The sequence below is a fragment of the Nannospalax galili genome, unplaced genomic scaffold (assembly GCF_000622305.1).
Source record: "Nannospalax galili isolate Female #2095 unplaced genomic scaffold, S.galili_v1.0 scaffold1028, whole genome shotgun sequence".
In the NCBI taxonomy this organism is placed as follows: Eukaryota; Metazoa; Chordata; class Mammalia; order Rodentia; family Spalacidae; genus Nannospalax; species Nannospalax galili.
Window position 1 is genome coordinate 854,550 of NW_008357999.1, and position 25,868 is coordinate 880,417.

The window sequence follows — 25,868 nt, forward strand, 5'->3', positions numbered from 1 at the left end:
AAAAAGATCCACTTCTGTTTTCCTATGGCTTCATTTGTATGCTCAACAGAAGTCTATAGAACAGGAAAATACAGTCACACCCTACATGACAATGTGGTCCACAACAATCATGATACCGTAAGGCTGGTGTGCACACACTTACTCTACAGCCAGCCGCATCACAGGGTGGCACATCAGTGACAGGAGGTCCGTATTACTTGACCATGATAAATGCTGTTGGTACTGGCTTATGTGATTATTGCACTGGACTTTTTTGGCATTTTTTTTGTTGAATTTTTGCAATTTTCATACAATATAGTTTGATGGCATTTATATCTGCTTTCTTCTCTGCACCTCCCTCCACTACCCGCCATCCAATTCAATGAACTCTCTTACATATATAACATGGCCTATTGAGTATGATCCGTGTCCCCCAGTGTCCTTCAGAGTAAATCCATCCACTGGGCCCACCAAGACTCCCAATCCTGCAAGACACCGTCTTTTACCCTCTCAGCAGCCATCAATTGCCAAAAGTTCCCTAAGTTGGGGTATGATTTCTTATCCACTTTCCCATGTCTATGATGGGACTTTATCTGGTTTGAGCTTGCACAGGACTTGTACATGCTGTCACCATTCCTGTGAGTTCATAGGAGTAAATGATCAGCTGTCTAGGAAATTCTGTTTCCCTGTGATCATCCTCTCCCTCTGGCTCTTACAATCTGCCTCCTCTACTGCAACGATCCCTGAGCCTTTGGAGGCAGAGGTTTGAAATAGCTGTCCTATTTAATGACAAGCACACTTTGGTCTCTTGTTCTCTGTACATTGGCTAATTGTGGGTCCCTGTGTTAATCACCATCTGCTACATAAAGAAACTTCTCTGGTGAGAGTTAAGAGATGCAGTCAGACTTTTTATAGTTATTTCAGTGTCTTCATCTTACTGAGTGAAAGTGTACTGTTAGGTTACACCAGCAGCTGCATGCATCAGTGTTTTCCATGTCTTTTGATTGTATTAAGAAGCCTGTCAAACATAGCCTAGTGTCACGTGTCTGTAATCCTAGCCCTCAGATGGGAGCCGGAAGATTGTGAGTTTGAGGCCAGCCTATACTACCTAGTGAGACCCTGTCTTAAAAAAAACAAAAACAACAACAACAACAACAACAAAAAACCAAAGTAACAGAGCTAGAGAGGTGGCTAAGCAGTTAAGAGCAGTTGCTGCTCTTGCATTGGACCTGGGCTTGGTTCCTAGGACTCACATGGCAGTTTACAACCATCTGTAAACTCTAGTTCCAGGGCATCCAATGCCCTCTTCTGGCCTGTGTGGGCATTGCACGCATGAGATGCACATACATACACTCAGGCACACACCCACACACATAAATAAGCAGATCTCTAAGGAGTCATCTTAGTGAAAGCCCCCACCCATGGTTCTGGGAAAACAATGGTGTCTGAGCCCTTGGCCTGCCTTGGAGAGAGCTCCACAGGCCCGTTAGCAGCAAGCCTCACTCTCGAGGTCTCCATTTAGTCACTTTCCATCCACAAATTCCTTTATTAGTGTCATGTACTTCATATTCTGAGGTTAACTCAGTACCTCTCCCCCACTGCAGTGCTCCTTACCACCTCAGTGTCCAGTAATGTTTCCTTTAGTATTATAACAAGCGTCAGAATAGTGTCAGGATCTTCCTTTCCTCCTTCCTCTCTCCCCCTCCCACATCCTCCTCCTTGCAGTACTATGGATGGATCCTAGGGTCTTACACACGCTAGGCAACGTCCTATAGTACTATGGATGGATCCTAGGATCTTACACATGCTAGGCAACATCCTACCATTGAGCTACATACCCAGCCCTCATTTTTCTTTTTTTTTTGAGGCATCTCACTAAGTCATCCAGGATGGCTTTGAACTCATTCTGTAGCCCAAACTAGCCTTGAACTTTCAATCATCCTATTTCAGCCTCCCAGGTAGGTGGCATAGTAGGCTTTCACCACCAGGTCCAACTAAAATAATGGTTTCTTTAACAAGGTTGTAAATTAAGTGACTTGTGCAGTTTGCCTGGTTTGTACATGGACACAAAGCCAAGTACTATGTATCATGAGCTCACCAACTCAGGATCAAGAGGCAGCTCTGTACCTCCGAGATGCACTCTTTTGGCAGCTTTGGGATAAAAAGCTCACCATTGCTTCCCAGAGCTCTGACATCCTTCCTCTAGTACCACCATCCTCATCCTCGCCCTCCAGTAAGTTGTATTCCTACTAGTCAGAGGTAAGTGTTCCTCCAGCATGTCACCTATCTCGTGAAACGCCATCTTCTTAGGACCCTCAGCTTTTTGATTAAGTGACCGCAGTCTCAACATCCTCAAGCATGTCCCCTTTGAGGAAAAATCTAAAGTTTCAGAAGTTCTGGATTAGAGGGAGGGTGTGATGTGCTTCTTAGAAGGGCAGTCCTTTGCTTGCCTGGACAAGTGAAGCCAGCAGCTACAGTCCAGACTTGGAGCCCGTGGGTGAGAGGCATAGCTCAGTGATACTGCACTTGCCCAGCATGTGCCTAGGTTCACTCCCCAGTATCACACAAAATAAACACACATTCACACACATGCACACACGTGCATACACACACACACAAAAGAATGGTATGCTGCTGGTGGGGGTAGTTGGTGGTTGCTGCTTGAAATCACAGCACTCTGAAGACTGAGGAGGCTGGAGAGTTCAAGACCAGCCTGAGCCACAATTTGAGATTCTGTCTCAGTACACAGACACAGACACAGACACAGGCACACGCACACACACACACACACACACACACACACACACACACCCCACCCCTACCCCCACCAAAAAGAACTGTGTAAGGAAGGGGTTTATTTTCTTTTTTTGATTTATTTTTATTTGACATGTATGAGTGTATTGCCTGCATATCTGTATGTCCACCTGTGTCATGCAATGCCCACAGAAGTAAGAAAAGGATGTCAGATCCCCTGGAACTGGAGTTATGGGTGGTTGTTAGCCACCATGTGGGTGCTGGGAACCAAACCCCTCTCCTCTGCAAGAGCAGCCAGTGCTCTTAATTGCTGAGCTGTCTCTCCAGTCCAAGGAAGGGGATTCAATTTCACTTGAACTAGAAAGAAAACCAGGAGATTCCGGTAGAGGAGTGGCCTCAAAGGAGCCCCAGAATGTAAGGCCACTCTGGGGTCACATGAGTGGTATGTCCAGGAAGGTACCAGGAGCAGAGTGAAGCACGGAGACTGTGTACCGTAATACTGTAAACAGTTCCCACTGCCCAGGTGGGGGTGGGTGGTGCCTACACAGATTAGTGGCAGTACAACAGGAAAAAACTGGGCAGGAGTGGCCAGGAGCTGTGGTTGTCATTGCTCACTGACACCCAGGAACAAATGCCCTGGCCAGGTGCTGGAGCTGAAAATTCACTCACTACAACTCCACTACAAATAGCTCAGAAAGGAATGGCTCTTCCACACAAAGCAGGCTGCCAAGGCAGACTGGGGTATTCATGAGAGATTCTTCTAGTCTGTAGAAAGCCCTATAGAGAAATGGCTCAGCAGCTAAGGGCACTGGCTGCTCTTGCAGAAGACCCAGATTCAAATCCCAGCACCCACATGGCAGCTAACAACTGTCTTTAACTCCAGTTGCAGGGGATCTGACAGCCTCTTCTGTCCTCCATGGGTACTGCATGACATGGATGCACTTCCATACATACAGGCATAACACTCAAACACATATGATAAAAATAAACTGAAAAGAAAAAGAACATTCATAAAATAAAAATAAAAAAGCCCTCCAATTTTTTAAAATCTATTTTTATTACATTTTATTTCTTTGTGTGTATGTGGTGGAAAGCATGTGTGACCATGTGCATGTGGAGGTTACAGGGCAACTTGTGGCAGTCGGTTCTCACCTTCCTCCATGTGGGTCTCGGAGACTGAACTCAGGTCCTCAGGCTTGGTGGCAATCCCCTTCCTGGACCATCTCGCCAACCCACCTACTCCTATTTCTGCTGACTGGCTTGCAAATTTAGAATCTCACTGCTGGTCTCCACAGCATTTTATCTTGAAATAGTAAAGCTGATTTTAAAAAATAAAGAAGTCACTAGCTAGGTCACTCCTGGGGTCTTGAAAGGAAACCTGTGGTGTTCATCAACAGAACTGGGATGTCTTTCACATTGCCTGGTATTTTCAGGCATTCTGGGCTGTGCCTGTATCTCAGTGCACAAACATGCTTTTGAAGATTGGTGACTAAATGGCTCTGGAATGATTTTTGTGGTCATTGAGAAGAGCAGAATGCTTGAAAAAAATTATCCTAGGGAAGTCTGGTTTTGCTCTTTTGGAGAAATTGTAGGACAGCTAACAAAACAATTCTAGCACTGCACCCTCAACCCCCTGCAAGAGAGAGGAAGGCCTCTGAAAAGACACAGGATGTGTATTTGGAGCCAGGCTCAGGGCACACCTGCAAGCCCAGCATTCCAGAGCTGAGGTATGAGGATAAGGAGTTCAAGGCCAGCCTGGGCTGCACAGGAAACACTGTCTCAAAAAGAAACAGTTAAAATAATAGTCTATCAAAAACAAGCTTATTAAAATAATCCTTATTCAAACAACTCAAAATTCTGTTCATTAGAAATAACTTGAGTCTCAAACAAGTGCTTTTGAAAGGCTTTTATAGCTGGGCAGGTGCCTGCCATCCCTGTATCCGGAAGCTGAAACAGGAAGATCATGAAGTTGAGCTTAGCCTGGGCTACACTGGAAGACTGTCTTCAAACAAACAAGCCAGGTGTGGTGGTGCACACCTTTAATTTCAGCACTCAGGAAGTGGAGGCAGGTGGACCTCTGTGAGAGTGAGGTCAGTCTGGTCTACATAGTGAGTTCAGGACAGCTGGGGCTATAGGGAAACCCTGTCATGAAAACCCAAAACCCACACCAACCCAAAAATAGACACACACACACACACACACACACACACACACCTGTACTAAAGAATAAAAGTCCATTTTGAACTAGAAATGGTTAAATAGAAATAAGCCTAACTCAGAAATACACAACATTTCTTTTACCTGTAGAACCTGTGTGTGTGTGTGTGTGTGTGTGTGTGTATAGGACACAAAACTAGAATGGGAATCCTAAGAGGGAGGATGAGATCTTAAGGAAGATACAGTAACAGAATACAGGCAATAGGAAATGGGCTCTGGGGGAAGAAAGGGAACCAGCTGGAGGGGGATGAGAAAGGGGGGGCAGTGGAGAGGGAAAGGATGACGACAAAGTATAATGGCACATATGCTTGAAGATTGGTCACGGTGAAGTTCATTGCTTTGTGTGCTAACCTGAAAAGTTAATTAAGAAAAAAGAAGCCTTCTGGGCCAGCGAGATGGCTCAGTGGGGTAGAGGCGCTTATGGCCAAGCCTGATGACTTGACTTTAACCCCTGGAACCCACACAGTGGAAGGAGAGAACTGAGTCCTGCAGGTTGTCCTCTTGACCTCCATATGCACACCACGGCATCCATACATATACACATACACACACATTATTAAATAAATGTAAAATAAAATTGTAAAGTCCAGGGCTGCGAGAGCTCAGTCAGTAAAGTGAAGACACGAGTTCAGATCCCCAAGACCCAAGTAAAAAGCCAGTGTGGCTGCATACCTTTAATCCCAGCACTGGGAGGACAGAGGCAGAGGTGCTCCAGAGCCTGCAGATTAGCCAGTGTAGTCAATCAGTGAGCTCCAGGCTGAACGAGAGGCCCCAGCTCAAAAACTAAGGCTGGAGAGTTGGCTCAGTGGTTAAGAGCACTTATTGACCTTTCAGAGAACCATAGTTGGGTCCCCAGCACCCATGTTGGGCAGTTCAGAGCTGCCTATGACTCCAGCTCCAAGCAGATCTGACTCCGGTATCCACAGACACCTGCATTCAGGTGCACATTCTCTCTCTCTCTCTCTCTCTCTCTCTCTCTCTCTCTCAATATTTTTAAAAGGTGAGAAATGATCCAGTTTTGTTTTGAAAAACAAAAACAAAACCCAAAACTCCCCTCCTCCTCCTTCACCTCCACACAGGCTTTTGTCTTATCTTCCCATCATGCCTCAAAACTGTACCCACAACCCTGAAAATACACCTCACACTGTAGACAGTGCCAACCAACATTTCCTAACCCTGTGCTGACCACCCACATTGGTCTACCAGAGCACCTGCATCTCATTTCAGACAGGCTTAGCTGCTTCCTGCCTCCTCCCTCAGCTACCTGGAGGTGAGTTTTTGCAGTCAGGAGGGTCTTAGATCTAACTCTCCTCTGTTCACCACATCTTACATGCTCTTCCTGGTGCCTCCTGAGCAGGCGCAGCTCCTGGCCTTGGGTTAAAACCTTTCTTTGAACCACTGATATAATAGCAGATTTTTAAGTCCTAGAGCTCCTTTGACAAGGGAAGCCATTCCCCAACCAAGATCTGTGTCCCTCACCACCTGGCAGTCACTGGGTGTAGCCAGAATCAGTGATGTGGCCAATGTTTTTTTTTTCCTTTTACGCTTTCCATGCATCCTGGTAAACTGGGTCAAAAGCTCAAAAGCTTGGTCATGGAAAATGTGAGCCCCTCAACCTGCTTTGAGTGTGAGTGTGTGTGTGTACTTGTGTACATGTTTGTGTGTGTGCAGGAATATGCATGGAGGCTGGGCAGGTGGTACAAGTCTTTGATCTCACCACTTGGGAGGCAAAGGCAAGGGGATCTCTGTGAGATCGAGGCCAACATGGTCTACACACAGTTCCTGGCCAGTTGGGGCTACAGGGAAACCTGTCTCAAAAAACAAAACAAAAAACCCTCAAAAAAAAAAACCACAAAACTCCCCCCCCCAAACAAATAAAAATGAATATGCGTGCATGTTGTCTCTCTGTCTCTCTGTCTCTGTCTCTCTCTGTAGGCCACAGATCAACCTCAGTGCCATTCTTCAGGGTGCCCTGTATCTTATGTTTTGGAGACAGGGTCTCTGACTGGACTGAACCTCGCCAATTCTGTTAGGCTGGTGGCCAGTGGGCCCTAGGAACTGGCCTGCCTGGGCTTCTCCAGCTTTGGGATTAGTGGCACGTGTCACCATGCCTGGCTTTTTTCCCACATGGGTTCTGGGACCCCAACTCCAGTCCTCTGCTTGCACTACAAGCACTTTACCAACAGTTATCTCTCCAGTCCTCTGTGCTTTTGAGACAAGGTCTCACTGTATAGCGCAGGACAGCCTTAAACTCAGGATCCTCCTGCCACAGCCTTCTGAGTGCTGGGATTACAGCATGTGTACCAGCACACCTGGCCCTAAACAATTCTTCATGACTCTAGACAATTCCTGGAAGGCTTGGTCCTGCCATCCTGTTCACTCACCCACAGAAACAGACTTATTTTCTTGTGGAAGTGCACAGTGTCACCTAAAACTCACATTGCATCACATGGCACCTGGCACCATGGGAGGCGTTTGGCAGGTTTTTGCTGGGTGACTGATGATGGGTAAGGTCATTTATAGTCACAGGGCTAATTTCTTTCAAATCCTTCCTGGACTGTGCTATTCCCACCACTGTGCACTGGCCTTCACTGCAGAGATGATGAACACCTTTCCCTACAGAAGGGGCTAAGACGGAATAATTGACCTATGAGGGTGAGCTCTATTGCGTGCTTATCACTCATTATGAAAGGTCCCATCAGCTCTGCAGACTAACCCCAGTTGATGACATGGGACGTGAGCGTACACTGTTGGCATCTAGGAGTCCATCATATTTAAAAGATGTGTGTTGGAGCTGGGCAATGGGAAAAGGGTCACTAGCTCCTCTCAAGAAATCTTAACCTTAATGTTAGGAGCCCTGTTGTCTTGATCCCAGAGTGCGTGAATCAAGCCTGAAAGATTCTTTGGGCTTTGGGTGAGCTGTCTCCTAAAGTTAGAGGCAGCTATTAAAAGTTTCTCCAGCTGAACAAGGCCAATAAGGAAAGAAAGAATGGGGCTGTGACTAGAGTGCATGCTCAGCGTGCAGAGGCCCTGGGTTTAACCCCCAGAATCAAAGGAAGGAAAGAAAAGGAGTGGGGGAGAGGGGGATTTTTTTTTTTTTAAAAAAAAAAAAGAAGCTAGCTGGGGATGTAAAAATCAAGACTGCAGGGCTGAGAAGACAGCTCAGTGGGTAAGAACGTGCTGAGCAAGCATGAGGACCTGAGTGGTTTTGCATCCCCAGCACCCGTATAAATGAGCTAGCTGAGGGTGGTGTGGTAATGGTGCACCCCTATGATCCCCAGCACTTGGGAGGCTGAGGCAGGAAGGTCATGAGTGTGAGGTCAGCCATTATGCCTGGCTTTTCACATGCGTTGTGGGGACTGAACTCCAGTCTTGAAGCTTGTAAGGCAAGTGCTTTACTAACGGAGCCATCGCCCCAGCCCTGAGTCTCTACTCTTCAAGGAAAGGGTTGAGGCATCCAGGTGGCTTTGGCTTTGGCAGGAGCTCAAGGCTGGGTTGCTGAGGCCCATCTTCCAACACCATGGATACCCATGTAACCCCTCCCTACCCCCACTGGCTCTCTCAGAGCCAGAAGGAAGCATCTCCCTGAACTAGGCTAGGACTTGGCCATGCTGAGTCACTCACTACTTTTTCCCTACCAGGTTCTAGAACCTTAGGGGGACCTGCCAGTCTGCTGAGTTTGCTACCCAGTCACTTCTACAACCAGAAGGCACAGAACAACCGAGCGAGTGACTGTTACATTTTTGGGGGCTCCAGAAAGTGAACCAATGTATTTGCTCACCCCCCAAACCCTTCAGGACTGAGACAAGGCTGCTGAGTCCAGCCTCCACCAAGATTACTCAATTTGGGGAGACCGTTTCTGTTCTTGACCAAGAGCAGACTGTTTTCCGGTAAAAGAGGAAATGAGTTCTCAGTTTTGTGGGCAGGAATCAAATCACACCTCTTAGTAATACTTTTGGAAGGCAGCAGGAGCTGGAGACACACATGAAAGGCCACCGTCCAGAGCAGGGTGCTTAGCAACATCATCAGATATTTTAGGGGTGCTGCACAGAGTTGAGCGTCATGGTGGAGTGGCGGGGCAGCGGGGAATCACTGTCTGATCAGAAACAGCATGAGTCTGAGCTCTGATTCATGCAGGGCCATCTGCTGCATAGCTGGGATGTCAGCTGAGTGGAAGGGATTTCGCAAGAGTGGAAGTGGCGCCCCTTCAGACCCAACCTGCAGCACAAACCGCCCAGCTGTGAGCGCAGGAGGCCTTCGGGAATACGTAGCATGTAGCTGTGGCCTTGATCCTAAGCCTGGTTTCAGAACTGTGTGCCTTGGTGGATTTTTATTTTCTTTGGGGTTATCTTGTTTTTGTTTTCACAGAGCTGGGGTATCAAACCCAGGGCCGTATGTGTGCTAGGCAAATAATCCACCACTGAGCTTCATTCAGTCTTTTTTATTATTATTATTCTATGTGTATGAGTGTATTGCCTGCATGTATGCCAGGGCACCCATGTCGTGCAATACCCACAGAGGTCAAAAAAAGGTGTCAGATTCCCTCTGAGCTGAAGTTATAGATGCTTGTTAGCTGCCACGTGGGTGTTGGAAATAGAACCCGAGTCCTCCGCAAGAACAGCCAGTGCTCTTAACTGCTAAGCCAACTCTCCAGTCCCTCATCCTAGCCTTTGGTAGACTAAAACTGAGAATTTCAAAAGCTGCTACTAGTTAGTAAGATCTCATCTTTTTCCGCTCTGTCCTGACACATAGGAAATGCAGACATCCAGCCCTCATCTCCAGGTTCACTTTCCAGCACCCTCAGCACACTGGCCCCCACACGCTCATGAAGTGTGTCATGATGGACGTCTTCTGTCACCTCACACTCATACCACATCTGATGCAGAGGCACCAGCTCCTGCCCATCAAGTCCTTTCCTCCAGTTCACCTGATTTTCATCAGTATTTTTAATCACCCATTGTGATGGTCCATCTTCACTGTCAACTTGACTGGATTTGGAATCACCTAGGAGACACACCTCTGGGCGTGTCTGTGAGGACATTGAGAGAGAGGCAAAACTGAGGAAGGAAGAGCCATTCTCCCTATGGGTGGCACCATCCCATGGGCTGGGGTCTGGACTGAATGGAAAGGAAGAAGGGAGAAAGTTCGTGTCTCCCCGCTTCCTGACTGCCAGTGTGGCTAGCTGCCTCACACTGTCCTGCTTGTGTTGGACTGTATCTCCTCAAACCGTAGCCAAAACCAACCTTTTCTCCTTTAAGTAGCTTTTTATCAGGTATCTGGGCATAGTGATGATGAAAGTAACACACCTGCCATCTCACTTTCCTTCCTAAAGACCTGGGTAACACCACTTTCTTGATCTTCAACCTGCCAGATGGTGACCATGGTCAGCCAGATGCTTTTACCCAGGGCCTTCCATGCCAAGCAGGTGGTCTACCACTGAGCCATATACCCCAGCCCCAGTGTTTTTGTAAAGACCCTCTTCTCTAGGAGGCAAGAGATGTACACAAATAGTAATTAAAATATGGTGGTGATGAAGAACCGTGTAAAGTCTCATGCTTTCTGACTTCCAAACTTGCTACAAAGCTACAGTAACCAAGGCTGTGTGTATCTTGACATAGTGATAGGCCCCTGTAGATCTAGCTACTCAGGAGGCTGAGGCAGGAGCATCACATGAGACCAGGAATTCAAGGCAGCCTATGTAGCATGGAAAGTACTCATGAAAAATAAAATAATAATAGAAATAGGCTGGGAGTATAGTTCAGTTGCAGAAATTGCCTAGCAGAGGCCCTGTGTCTGATGTCCAGTCATTAGAAAAATGTCTTAAAATGAGTATGTAGATTTTGCATAAGGATAGACATATAGATCAGTGGAACACAATGGGGCACCCAGAAATAAACCTTTACATTCATGGGCAACCAAGTTCTGGCAAACTACCAGGATAGTTGAGTGAGGAGGAGTTATCTTTTCATCCCAGAAAGTGCTGGGATGATTGGAGAGCCACTTGGTAAGGAATGCAGCTGGGTCTTATATCATAGTTCATATTAAAGTTAATTCCAAAGGCACCAAAACCTGACAGAATTAAACCATACTGGTTAAGAGTAAACTTTTGCAACCTTTGGTTAGGTGGTGACTTCCAACTCTGGGACCAACAGTACAAGCAGAAAAAGAAGATAGGAAGTTGAACTTCAAATGTTTAAAGAGTTGTGTCTTAATGGACCCTATCAAACAATTAATAAGATAACCCAATCCATACAATGGGAGAAATATCTTCAGCTACCAGTTAACAGTCTGGTGTCTAAAATGTTAAAGCATGCTTTTGATCACTAATAAATTTGATCAGTAAAGACCTCCCAATTTTTTTAATGGATGCACACACTTCTTTCCTTGGGGTAAAATTTACAGGAACACTGAGAGTTTTTCTTTTTTCTTAGTGTTCACAATATTTAACATATGTCTATGGTACACATGTATGATGTATATGTGCCCATGTGCACATGTGCAAAGGCCAGAGGAGGACATAAATGTCCTGTTCCACCACCCGTCACCTTATTCTCTTGAGCTAGGCTGGCAGCCAGAGGTCCTCCATCCCCACCACACACAGCACTGGGTTACAGCTGTACACATGCAACCACACTCAGCTTTTTATGTGGGTTCTGGGGATTTGAACTCAGGCTCTTATGAATTCACAGCAAGTGTTCTTCCCCATCAAGTCATTTCCCCAGCCCAAAATGTAACATTTTAGCAGTACAAATGAGGCCTCAATAAATTTGAAATAACATCAGGGAATCTGTTTTCTGGTTTCAGTGCAATCAGTTTAGAAGTCAGTAGCAAAAACAAACCAACCAACTTCCAAAAGCACTTAAAATTTTTTCCCCTTTTCAAAATGTATATTTTTAATTAAATTTTTGTGCCTTGAAGTTTTCATGCCTCACAACTAAAGAAATCCATACAACCCTTAGTTTCAAGACAAATCATAGGATGTGTTGTATAAAATTTGGTACTTAGTAATAATAAAAGTATTATAGGTCAAAATGTAGAGTAAGCAGTTAATCCTCAGGGGCGAAAGTACAGAGTTTAATGGATCTTCCAAAAAAAAAAAAAAATTCTTGCTTTCTTCACTTTTTAAAAATATTCAGTATTTTTGGGGCTGGAGAGTTGGCTCAGCAGTTAAGAACACTGGTCGCTCTTGCAGAAGACTCGGGTTCGAATCCCAGCACCCACATGGCAGCTAACAACTATCTGTAACGCCAGTCCCAGGAGATCTGACAGCCTCTTCTGTCCTCCGCGGGCATTGCATGACATGGGTGCACTTACCTACATGCAGGTAATACATGCATACACATAAAATAAAAAATAACAAATAAAATATGAAAAAAAATTTTTGAGTCTTAAAAAAATGCACCATTTTTATTTTCAGTTTTCTTTTGGTCAGAGGATGCAGCTCACTGGGCATGTGCAGCCAAAATTGTCTATTTTATAATCACTCGACATAATTATTTTACTAATATGATTCCAGCTGCCAAGAGTACCAAACAAGGTTGCTGTCTCTGTCTCCTTATGTTTCCAGGGCACATGCTATTAGGAATTTTAGAATTAGAGGGAAGCAGGCAGAGACAGGATGGTTAGTGGGTACAGGGGTATAGTTCATTGGATGTCTTCTAGTATCCCGTATCTCAGTGGAATAACTGTGATTGACAACAGCACACTCTGTATTGGCAGAGAGGATGTTAAGGGTCCCCAACTCAAATGATATCTGTTTCAGGTGATGGTCAGGCCAGTGATCCTGCTGTGATCATTAAAAAACCTTGAGAAAAGTATTGAAATATCATACTGTAGCCCATAAGTGTGTATAACTATGTATGTGTATAATTGCGAATCAATTAAGGTTTTTAGTTCTCAATCTTTTATTTATTCTGAGACAGAGTCTCATGAAGACCAGGCAGACCTCAGACTTACTATGTAGCCAACAATGACCTTGGACTTCTGATCCTCCTGCCTTTACCTCCTGAGTGCTAGAATTGCGGGTGTATGCCACTTTGAGTTTATGAAATACTTGAGATCAAAATCAGGGTTTTGTGCATGCTAGACAAGCACTCCACCAAGTGAGATAATCCCCACTGAGCTGTGGGATACTAGAAGATATCCAATGACCTACATCCCTGTCTGTGCCCACTAACAATCCTTTCTCCACCCCCTTCCCTCTGATTCTAAAATTCCTAATGACATGTGCCCTGGAAACATAGACAGGGACAGCATCCTTGTTCGGTGCTCTTGGCAGCAGATCCATAATTAGAATCGAAGGAGAATAGGACATAGTTTCTGAATTAGGTGGCTAGTCAGGGGAGGAGGTGCCAGTCAGGGCGGGAGGCCTCAAACTAGCTTTAGCTCTGGTCCAGTCGCTTTCACTTGTATCCAAGATGGCCTGCTTCTGGGTTCTTGGTCAAAGCTGACCCCTATGGCAGGCTCCCACTGGAGGGAATGCAAATTTCCTGCCCTTCATCTACAGAATCAGGTTCCTGCTTTCCTATGAGTGAACCAGCCAACAACATGCACCCTTCCCTGTCCAATCCGAAGGCGGAAAGGGGAGCCCAGTCCTGATCTACCTCCTACCCTATAGAATTTAAAAGCCCAAACTCTCCAGGAGGGTAGATGGCGCTTCAGCTCTGCTGCCCACCACCAACCTGGTGAAGAATGTCTCTTTGCTGTGTGGAGTGTTGCTTATGCTTTCAACAAACCTTGGCTGTGTGCTGTGACTGCAAACTTCTCATCTTGTAATTCTGTACCCGGCGAAGAAAAGAACAGAGCCTAGGCGGCATCAGAATCACATGTGTTACAAAATGAATACAAGTTTGAGTGTAACGATAACAAGTGGTGTTGCTGCTATGTAAGTTCCTTAAAGGAATCACCCGGCTGACTTTCCTGGGGGTCTTCAGTGACACCAACTTCAAGCACTGGTAGATGTTTAGCTACGTGACTAGGGATGCATATTCTTGGTTTCAGGTATTTGAGTTCAAGATCATTGTTGCCATTTTCTGGTTCTGTGCCTGTATGTCAATCACTGGGCCTTGCTGAGCCTCTTTAACTCCATCCATAAGGTATAAATAGCTCCTACCTCGTGGGTGTGCTGTGAGGACTGAATGAAACGCTGCTTGTCTGAGTGGTTGGCCCGCTCTAGCTCTAAGCACTCAGCAGATAGTAAATGTTGTAATGCAGTCATTGCTATTGTCACCTCCCATTAGGAATCTAGTCCCCATGACGTTACACATTCACATGTAATATTATGGGGTGGTTCGGATGAAGCTGATTCACTTTAGCTGATCTCACAAGCTGCCAGGGACCCAAGTATGTTATTAAGAACGAGACATGGGGTCTGGGGAGATGGCTCAGTCAGTAGTAAAGTGCTTGCCTTGCAAGCAGGAGGACCTGAGTGTGAGCCCCAGAACCTTGTAAAAAAGCTGGATTGGTAGTGTATGTTTGTAATCCTAGTGCTAGGGAGCCAGAGACGGGTGGATCCCTGGAGCTTGTTGACCAGCCAGTCTGCGACATTCGGTGAGGTTCAGGCCAGTGAAAGACCCTGTCTCCAAAAAATAAGGTAGGCAGCACCTGAGAAATGACAGCTAAGTCTGTCCTCTGGCCTCCACATGCACACAGACCTATGCACACACAGATGTACATACAAACACACACACACACACACACATACACACACACACACACGCAGAGGAATGGGACACAGTTTTCCAGCATTTCATTTACTTAATTGCTATCTGCAGCATGCCATTCTAAGGTGCAAAAAAAATTCCAGAGATACGGTTTGGCCTTTCGTACAACAAGGCAAAGGATGGAATGTGTTTCCACACCAGTGGAATAAAGATTCCTGATTCTCAGGGATCCACCCTGATGGAGGTCAGAGGCTGCCAGACAGGACATCTCAGTGGGACCCCAAAGCAGAATACCTCCTTGCTCTAATGCCTGACCACACACAGCAACTACTCGATAAGTATTTGTCAAATAAGTGAATTCCTTGAGCAGGCAGCTTCTGAGTCAACAAATGCCGCCTTTTTCCTCCCTTTCTAGGGATTCCAGGCAAATAAACTCCCTTCTCTTTTGGGTGGGGCACTCTCCACGGTCTCACAGCTTTTCTTGTGTTTCATGTTTTATTCTCTCTGGTGGAGACACACTGATGAACTGTGGGAAATACCCTGCTCTCATCAGTACTGTTTACAGATCTAGCCCCCCCTTCCCTGGCCCCGTTCACACTCCATGCCATCAGCATTCCCCTGCATGCCACCGACATGAAAAGGGGTTGTCAAGACCCTGGTGTGGCGCAGGGTAGGTCTCCTCTACTACCCAAGGCTTCTCTGCAGTTCTGCCCTACTGGACAGAGGTTGCAAGCTCATCTTCCTCTGGAAAGGCAACTGTGCTTTTCATAGGTGGTTTTGTTTTTAAAAACTGCATTCCTTTTTGTCTTGCCCGAGCAATGTTGGTTTTCTGCTTCTCTAAAAACTAAGTGATCAAGGGCTGGAGAGATGGCTCAGCGGTTAAAAGCACTATCTGCTCTTGCAGAGGACCTGGGTTGGATTCCCAGCACCCACATGGCAGCTACGAACCGTCCTTAACTTCAGTTCCAGGGGAATCCGAAGCCCTCTTCTGACCTCCGCAGCATTGCACGACACTGGTGTACTTGTATACATGCAGGCAATACACTCATACATATAAAAATAAAATAATAAATAAAGTATTTAAAAAAAAAAAACTTAGGTGATCAGGGCACCAAGGTTTCAAGCCCCCTCCCCTACCCCTGGACTTAGCCTGACTCACCTCCAGGGGAAAACTCTTCTCTCAAGGCAAAGACACTGGATCAGACACAAAGGAGGGCAAGCCCCATCTACGTGTGTATGTGTGTGTGTGTGTGTGTGTGTGTGTGTGTGTGTAGAGTACAGACAACAAACTAGGGTGTTATTCCTCAGGCACCTTATTTTTGTTGTTGTTCTTAAGTCTTTCTGAGACAGGGTCTCCCTGTAGCCCCAGCTGGCCTGGAACTCACTACGTAGACCAGCCTGGCTTTGAACTCACAGAGATCCGCCTGCCTCTGCCTCCTAGTGCTGGGATCAAAGGTATGCGCCACCACGTCCGGCTAGGCACCTTATTATTTGAGCCAGTGTCTCTCAATGCCTGGAGCTTGCCCATTAGGCTAGGCCAGCTGCCTAGCGAGCCCCAGGAATATGCCTCTGTTTTCCCACAAATGCATGCCACCATGCCTTGCTTTTTTTTTTTTACACAGGTTCTGGGAGTCAATCAGGTCCTCATGTTTGCACAGCAAGTATTTTACTGACTGGAGCCATCTCTCCAGTCACAGTTTATCTCTTTCTTTTGGTGCTCAGAGAGTTTCCTACCACCTGGCTGGCTGTGAATGGGCTGGGGTGATGGGCAGTGAGGTGTTGGGGTTAGATACATGGGAGGAAACAGAGACCTCCATTTCCTGCCCTGGATGAACTTGGCAGAAATTCAGTTGTTCCCTAACCTGGCTTTATGCTGTAGTATGATCCTGTATAAAATGCTTAATTACTTTCCTTTTCCAGAAAGTTTCAAGAGGGGCGGCGGAGATGGTTTTCAGTAAAATGCTTTCCCTACAAACATGAGGACCTGAGTTTGGATTTCCAGACCCACATAAAAAGCCGGCCATGGTGGTGTGCATCTGTTTTCATATCTCTAGCCTACACATACACACACACACACTTAAGAAAGCAGTAGAGAAAGGATTAAAAATTGCACTCAAGGGAGCCTTTATCTCTCGTGTATCCCCTGAGAATTCTGAGAAATCTCATTGGCTTACAGAGAGTCTCAGCTTCCCGGCAATCACTGGATTCTCTTCTGATAGCAGGGCTTCCTTGGGAGATCCTTGTAAGATGGGGATCCACTACAGGCTTACCATGTGAGTTCTGGAAGCAGGGTGGTACTGGTATTTGAGTTTTCTCCCCTTAGCCCTCCCCCGAAATACTTCCACAAATTGTAACCTGGAATGCCTCCTCTCAGAAGCCAGAATTATGACAAGTATTCAGATAAGCCAAAGGAAAGTGGGGCATAGGTTGGTTCTTTGTTGGTAAGGGTGGCAGAGCACATTTTCTCCAAGGTGTGTCTCTTTCCAAAATGCATGTGGTTCAAATCCTGCACCCAGAAACCTCCAATACCCTTGGGAGATGTTTAGCACCTGTGTGCCAGGTGAATGCTGTCCCAATGGACCAAGACAAATTCATTCCAGTGTGGGGAGTGTTTAATGTAAAAGATTTTATGTCTTTAGATACATGTTGTATTCATATTGAAGGGGCTGAAAGTGAAGCTAACATTTAGTTTCAAGTTCAACCCTCTTTTTTTTTTTAAAGGCTCAGTAGTATAATAAAAAGAGCTTGAAGTTTGCAACTAAACTTTGTTTTTGGATCCCAGTTCTGGTATATTGTGAGAAAATAGTGTATAATTTACAGGTTTTGTGAAGATTAAATGAGGTAGGCTAGTGGCACTCCTAGCATGTGGTGGGGGATGGGGATGCAGGGAGGTGGTGTCAGGCCCACTGGGCAGGGCGGCCATCCTCTGTCATGCCAAGATTTGGGGGTCTTTACAATTCCCAGCATACAGTCACTGGTGGACTGCTCATTTCAGAAAACAAGGGGGGATTCTGAGTCCTGTTAGCCATGGCTACACTCAGCCTTCTGCCTGACTGACGCTTTTCTTCAAACTTGTTTTTCTATTCTGAACTCAGTTTGGGATGGTAAGCCTAAGCTTTCCTCAGGGAGAGAGCTCTAACAGACCCAGCTTTATTCAAGGCCTTCTGTGCAACAGAAACTTTCATCAACTCATGAGGATTCTACAGCCTCTGAAACTGGCAGGAGCTTCAGGGAAATCACAGGGCGATTTCTTTGCAGCATGATTAATCCTGGGTGGACTGGTCCCGGAAGCACACATACAGTTCGCAGCAAGCACCAGCTTGCAGAATCTCACAAAATCAACCATAATGGACAGGCCCCCAGGGTACATGCTTTGGAGGAAAGTCCGGAATGAGGGTGGGGTCTGACGATGGAAGAAGATGCCAGATGTGTGAACAACAGCCCTCTTTAGAATCCACTAACATCCAAAGAGATGACACTGGGGATTGAGTTATAAAACTGAACCCCATGGCATCAGATGAAGGGAACCCAATAGGGTTCCCTAAAAGAAGAATTTGCAGATCACCACAATCGCCCCCAGCCTGGCTCCCCAGCAACAGTTCAGCTCAATGGAGTTACTCAATCATATTCATTATTCTGAGACAAACCCCCTAGGGCCTGTCTTCTACAGCAGGGCAGACCTGCACATGAAGGGCCACACAGCCACCTTTTCTTTGGGGCATCTTTCTTTAAGCAGTTCCAGTTTGAACAGAGCACTGGCTGGTTTTCTAGACAAGACTGAAAATCAGCTACATTTCTGGAGTTAGCTGCAGCCCACCCTTTTTCTGGGAGGGAGCAAAGGAGGCTACCCAGCAGCTGACTTTCCTAAGATGTGGCTCAGGTTGGCTCACCTTGCCCGGAGGAGCGCAAAATCATGTCATATGTGCGTTGTCTCATCAAAACGGAAATGGAACTGAAATACAGAACTATATACATTCCAGTGGAAAGAGAAGTTCCAAAGATAGGACTGCCACAAATAATCCAGGCCTCAAGAAGAACAGGTCTGTCTCTTTGAAACAGACAGTCCTGCCCGTGCACACTATGTAATTTCCCTAAGGCTAGGTGTTGTCAGTAGAGGATTACAGAAATCTAGGCTAGGTCCATCCATTTCACTCAGACCTCTTCCTTTCCAGGAAGGATGCCCAGGGCCTAGCTCCATCAGAATCAAGTAAGGAAATGTGAGATCTCCGTCTCTGAGGATCCCCCAGCTTGCTTACGGTCCCTTCAACTGACATTTAGTGAGCAGTGAGTACTGCCAGATGATGTCGTGGCCCTGAGGATCTAGGCAAAAAAGAAAGAATTACAATAAAATCATGGCGAATGCTCACAGAGGCCATCCACAGGGTACACTGGGCAGACGATGAGACCAGGGAAGATGAGGATGAAGGTCCCATCAGTCCTTTTTTTGATTTTGCTACAAGGTCTCATGAAGCCCAGGCTGGCTTTGAAGTGGGTAATTATAGCCCAGGATGACCTTGAATCTCTCCCTTCCTTCCTTCCTTCCTTCCTTCCTCCCTCCCTCCCTCCCTCCCTTCTTTCCTTCCTTTTAATTTTTAAAATTATGCTGAGTGTGGTGGCACACACCTTTATTCCCAGCACAAGGGATGCCGAGGCAGGCAGATCTTTGTGAGATGGACGTCAGCCTGGGATGTGCTACTAGGAAGTTCTAGACCAGTTGGGGCTACAGGGAGACCCTGTCTCAAAACAACAACAACAACAACAATTATGTATATATGTATATGGGGGTGTGTGTGTGCACATGTGAGTGCAGGTGCCCTCAGAGATTAGAGAGGATGGATCCCCTGGAGCTGGCAGTTGTGAGGCACCCACCCATGGGTGCTAGGAATCAAGCTCAGGTCCTCTAGAAGAGCAGTAACTTCTCCTAACTGTTGAGCCCTCTCTCCAGCTTTATCCTCCCCACCTCCACTTCCAGGGATTACAGGTGTGCAACCATGCCCAGTTTTAAACTGTGCTGGGGGTGGAACCCAGAGCTTCATGAACACAAGACAAGCACTGTCCTGAATGAACTCCATTCTCAGGCCCCATTAATCTTTTAATGACATAACTAAACCTTTGAGTCCTTGATTAAGTTAAACACATGGCCTCAAACCCACTTAAACTTCAGTTTATTGCCCGCAACCCTCCAAGCTGAGGGTGCAGCTCAGTGGCTGAGGTCCCTGGGTTTCATCCCTAGTGCTGGATAAAGAAAAAAGGGGGAGAGAGAGGATAGAAAGCCACCACCTTCTATTGGCACGCTCATCCTATTCCAGGTCAATCCACTCACACATCACCTTCCCGAGCTCCAGGCTGTCCCCATCCTGAGCTCCAAGCTGGCACAACAAGGAAGACCAAGGGCCTGGGCAACTTGGGAACCCTCTCCCACCCCAGCCCTCAGGCCAGTGGCTTCTTAACACTACCCATTCCTCTGACTGCCCCGTGGGCCAGTCCAGTCGCCTCTTTCATCCTCCTCCAACCCCATTTCTACGGAGCAGACCCAGAGAGAGACCCCCTGGGTCAGCACTTGGGGAGACCAAGGGCCTGGGCAACTGGGGAACCCTCTCCCACCCCAGCCCTCAGGCCAGTGGCTTCTTAACACTGCCCATTCCTCTGACACGCTGCCCCGTGGGCCAGTCCAGTCGCCCCTTTGCATCCTCCTCTAACCCCATTTCTACGGAGCAGACCCAGAGAGAGACCCCCTGGGTCAGCACTTTGCCGCCTGTGGGTCCCGGGCTCAGCGCACCACACCCACTAGGCTGTTTCTAGGGGGACTCAGGGGCCAGCTAAACCGCTACTGTTCCAATCACGGGCCCTTCTGCCGGGTGCTGAGTGCACACACACCCCTGCAGCTCCCCCGGCTTTCTCCCCAACACCCTCAGATCCCAAGCCCAGGCATCCCACCCCTCCCCACACATGCCCACCGGCCAAGTGCAGACAGTCACCCGGCGGGGCGCTTACCTCCCTGTACCGAGCCCCAGAGCCACACGCTTCCCAAAATCCAGAGCAGCACCGGCGCGGTCCACATCTTTCCAGTCGGCTGGTTCTCTTTAGGGCCTCAGAAGCTGGTGGTTTTTGTGGGTTGGGAGATGAAAAAAAGTTCGGTAGTCACAGGCCCAGCCTGGAAGAGCACGGGACGAGGATGGAATGCGGCGCGCAAAAGTCCTCCCAACAGCCAGAGCCCGGCTTCCCTGGCCCGCGGTGCTGGCAGGGCAAACTTGGCGGCTGGCAACTTCGCGGCACGGTCAGCATTTATGTCTCCAGACCCGGGCGGGGAGCGGGTGGGCGTCAGGTGGTCCCTGCCCCTGAGATCTAGCACCGCCTCCGGGCTGTGTTTGGCCAGAGCTGCGAGATGACCTCAGGCCAGGTTTAAAGTTACAGGGCTGCAGCTGCGGGGGCTCAGCTCAAGCCAAAACAAAAAAAAAGAAAAAGCTTTTGGTTCTGTCCAAACACAGGGGGAAGAGGGGCCGCATGCAATAAACAATTCTGCCTTGTAAATATTTTTTTTCTACTATATGCATTATTCTGTTTTGAAGAGGAAAGCACAAACCCACGTTTCTCTTGCCACAGGGCCGAAGTGAGAATTACATGGTGGGTTTTGTGGTTTGGTTTTAGAACCAAGCATCAGATTGTTTCTTTGTAAATACTGAATTCGATGGCTTAAAAATTAGGCCATCATGTGGGTGAGCCATAGGTGGTTCAGGCTAATCAATTGAGCCCTTGTTTAGGGGTCCAGGGTGGACGGCTGGTGATGGGGACTGGGGGGATGCTTCTGGAACTGGCCAGTGGTGGAGTACCGGTGGTCCTGGTACTTGGCCTGGAGGGGTACTTGGCCTGGAGGGGTGCTTGGCCTGGAGAGAACTTAAGCAGTTTGACAGGCTGAGCATCAATTTCCTGGGACATTGTGGCTCCACCTGGAGGCAGGGCAGCTGGTCATCTGACCAGTGGTCATGCCCCTGGAACAGTTCCAGTTTATCCAGGGTTTGGCTGGTAATCCCCATTTCACTGATTTCCCTGGTCTTAGAGAGTGGCTATCTGCAAGATAATTTTTCTATTTCTTTCCTAGCTTATTTCCTTCTGACCTGTTGGAATGTTAAGAGCAGGGTTTGAGGAGGTGGTCTGAGCTCCACTCCCAGATGCCATGAATTCCATTCAACAAAGAACCTAGAGATGGCTCTGCCACCCAGGCTAGACATGAGTTCTAGCCCCAGAACCCTCATGGTGGAAGGAGAGAACTGACACTCACCAGTTGTCCTTTCCCCTCCACACACATAAGCACACACACCATACACAAATAAAACAAAATGAAAAAAAAATAAATAAATAAAGTGCCAGATGAAATGGGGTGGGGCATACCTTCAATCTCCATGCTTGTGAAGCAGAAGCAGGCGGATCTCTGTGAGTTCAAGGCCAGCTGGGCTACAGAAAGACTCTGTCTCAAAAAACAAGTAATAATAATAATAATAATAGTAATAAAGAACCTGAAGGTCCCCAAAGCACCCCACTAGGGTGAAAATGTCCTGTCTTCAGTCCTTTATTTTTGACTTTGGTTCCAAACTGACTTTATAGTAAGGATCACAGGAGGAGATTATGTTTTTTAAAAGTTTTATTCATTTATTATTATTGTGTGTACACACCAGCTACAGCCCATTTGTAGAGGTCAGAGGCAGCTTTGTGGAGTTAGTTCTTTCTGTCCACTTTTACATGGGTTCCAGGGATCAAACTAACATCGCCAGGCTTGGGAAGAAAATGCTTTTACCTCCTGGGAAATCTCACCAGCAGAGATTGTTTTGCAAGCACAGATTCCCAGCTTCTACCCCAAACTCATTAATAAGACCTTTTAGGGAATTTCTAGTCTAGTGTCTGTCCATGAGAGCTTGCTGATCACCCGGGGCTGGGAGTCCAAGCAGGTGGGAGGTTTGTTTTGTTTGGTTTTGTTTGGTTGTCAGATCATCTTATTGAAATTATTTCTCTTGCTTAAGTAGCTAGGCGTTTCACTGAACCATTGCCGATGTCATCTATGATGTCATCTATGATGTCATGAGGGTGACAGTCATCCACATTGCAGCCCACAGACTGTGCAGTGCCCAGGATCTCTTTAATAGTTCCAGAAATTTCTCTGGCTAGAGATTGGTGCCGCATCTGTCAGTCTGTGTTGACAAATCTCATGAAAAGTATATTTCCACTGTGCTTAATGTTTTCCTGTCTCTTGGTGGCTACTTGAGGCTTTGATGACCAGGGCACAGGCAGAAGTTACCACCTCAATCAGGGCCTGTCTGTTCTGAACAGTCAGTTTCATTTAATCTTCAGAATCTTCCAATTGCAGGTTGAGGCTAAGATGCATCTTTCTTCAGTTGTTCTGAATCTAGATTTATCTGGCACCAGCCACCTCCATCATGCCACCCGACGAGATCAAAAGTCATCTACCTGAGGTGTACCGTCCGCTTTGGCTCCCAAGATCAGCCCCCAGGCTCTGTTTCCAAAAAAGTTGGTGGTGGCAGGTGAGTGTTTTACATAAATAGGGATTGCTCAAGAGAAGGTGGCTTGTCCTGGGGCTACAAGACAGGAATGGAGTGGAGTTGAGGAAGTAAGACGACTGCTGAGTTGATTTTGCCTGATCATTTCTTCAGTGGAAGTAATATTGACTGATAGACCTCGTGACACATGAATTGTCTGTGTAGCCTCTGATGCAGAATGGATGAAAATGGGTTCCAACGTGGCAACTGAAACTTTAACATACATCTGCCACAGACCAGTGTTTAGGATAGATTCCATTTCCCAGGAAACAGGCCGTCTACCCCTCTCCCTACCTCTCAGGGATGAGTCTAGGTTCTAGAAGGTTGGTTCCTACCTTCTTGTAGAGGACGGTGGAGGGGGACATAAGAGGGAGCGGGTGGCCTGGAGATAAGGAGATGGATGGGGAGAGGGGCCAGGGGCTGGAGGAACCTGGCTCTGCTTGTTGTCTGTCTGAATAACCAAGTAAGTGGCCAAGGAGGGGGGTCGGTCACTGAAGGATCCGCAGGAGGACTGTGACATTCAACAAATGCAAATGGTAAGTTGAGGGTGGAAGTTCTGGCTTTGGTCAGAGAGATACCTAGGAGTGAGTCAGGGCCAGGCTCAGGCCTCAACAGTGACAGCATTCCCCCTTTCCTGCAGGGGGGAAATCTAAGAAAGGAATGTGGAAGGAATGTGCAGAGGGGCCCTCCCCACTTGTGAGACTCCTCCTGGGGAGGCTGTGGGAGATGGAATGACATGTCATCTTGAGCCAACAATGATGATGGTACTCAGAGATAACAGTCACAGCCCTGCTGTTTACTGATCTTACCTTGCAATCTCATTTGATCCCCCAAGGACCTTTGGTCTAGGATCATGATTCTCAAGGAAAATGACTTAGTGCTGATTCACCTGCAGGGCTCACCTAGAGGGCTGACTAAGACACAAGTCACTGGGGCCCACTTCCAAAGTTCTTATTCATTAGCGGGGAAGGGAGCTGAGAATCTACATTTCTAACAAGTTCCCGGATGAAGTTGCTGATGGTGGTTCAGGACCCTACACCGAGAACCTGTTGTTTAGAACACACCAGAAGACACATCCGGAGTCCTGCCCCAAAGGAATGATGGAGACATATGTCTCTCTGTTCAGATCAGGCCTGGAGTCTATTGCTAAAGCTGTATGTTGTATAAGTATCTATCTAGTGGAGGGGCTAAGGTGAAACCTGCGGAATGAGACTCCCCTGGGGGATGCTGGAGGTTGGCTTAGATTCTCTGAGGTTGTCTGTATTCTTTGAGGCCTCTTGCCTAGTCTAGAGAGCAGTCAGCTCCTTCAAAGGAATTTCCAAGGGCATAAGCATCTCTGTGACTCCTGGCTAGGCCATTTCTTAGAGCACTGGTTGGGGCAGAAATGAGATGAGGCTGTGTAGGTGGTGAGCGGTGCTAGGTTTAGATAGAACTCATAACACCTTAGTTTGCTGGTAAAAGCCTTGGGCCACATGAGCCCCAGAGTTTTCGTCTTTAAAGCGGGGGTGGGGGGGTGGGGGGGATTCCTACGATAGAGAACTGTGCACAGTTAGGAATATTGCTATTGTGGTCGTGGTGATGGCTGTTTCTGCTGGACTCCTCTGGGGTCTCAGCCTCTTTCACCCTCTGGTACTACTTGTGTCTGCCTGAACACTCAGTCATCCCTAGTAGTATCTGGGGCAGAAGTTCTTAAGATGGCTCCAATGGAGTGAGTTTCTTTGAACTGGGGCATGCCTGCTGGACCAGTATATAGGAACTAAGCATCAGGTTGTCCCTCTCTCCTCAGCCAACCTTCACTTGGGCTTTATTTTGAGGGTCCCCTCAATCCTGACAAAGCCTTGGGAAACTGGATTATTCCCCAAGTTCCACTTAGGAACTCGTCATCAGCACCTGGAAGCTGGCTCCTGTCATTCCATGAATGGGAACTGGCTTGGATTCTGACACACTGGCTTCCTCTAAGTGCTAGAGCACCGCACTGTGAGTTCTCCCTGACGTCAGCTGCCGCGCCTGCTGTCAGAACCACCTCACGCCTGATTCCAGTGGGCCGTACAGAAATTTCACTATCAAACCCCCAAAAGAATTTTTGAAAGACTGGTTACCAATCTTTCATCACAGAGTTGAGTAAGTACAGCCATCCTTTGTATCTATGGAGGTGGGCTCCAGGGCACCCAGGGATGTTATGATCCACAGACACTCTAGTTCCTTATAGATGATGGTTTAGTAACTGCATATAATTTTAGCACATCTTCTCATGTTAGTTTTTTTATTTTATTATTTTTATTTTATGTGTATGAGTGTATTGCCTGCATATATGTAAGTGCACCCATGTGATGCAATGCCCTCAGAGGTCAGAAGAGGGCATCGGATCCCCTGGAACTGGAGTTAGGATGGTTGTTAGCCACCTGTGGGTTCCGGGACTCGAATCAAGTCCTCTGCAAGAGCAGTCAGTGCTCTTAACCACTGAGCCAACTTTCCAGCCCCTACTTCCCATGTACCTAAATCATCACTAGGTCACTCATAATACATAATGTGATACTATCTATTAATAAATAGTGGCTGTGCTGTATTATTTAGGGGAAAGTATGAGAGAAAAAAGCCTGTGCATGTTTAGCACAGATTCAATATTTTTTCACAAATATTTTAAATTTGTGATTAGTTGAACCCAAATTAGGGGGTAGAGGAGACTGAATATACCAACAGAACGCTG

The 25,868-nt window shown here is 47.0% G+C and overlaps 1 protein-coding gene across 3 annotated transcripts in view; it reads right to left on the reverse strand.

The window, feature by feature from the left end:
• The window catches only part of Pdpn (podoplanin), a 40,602-nt gene extending 19,645 nt beyond the window's left edge, over window positions 1–20,957 (reverse strand). The window contains exon 1 of one of the 3 annotated variants that reach the window (XM_008856054.3): window positions 20,607–20,953. In XM_008856054.3, coding sequence (XP_008854276.1) covers window positions 20,607–20,673 — 67 coding nt within the window. In that variant the 5' untranslated portion in view covers window positions 20,674–20,953. Of the gene's footprint in view, window positions 1–20,606 lie in introns of all 3 variants that reach the window. The other 2 variants (XM_008856056.3, XM_008856055.2) reach the window with 2 other exon arrangements.
• Window positions 20,958–25,868: the final 4,911 nt, after the last annotated feature.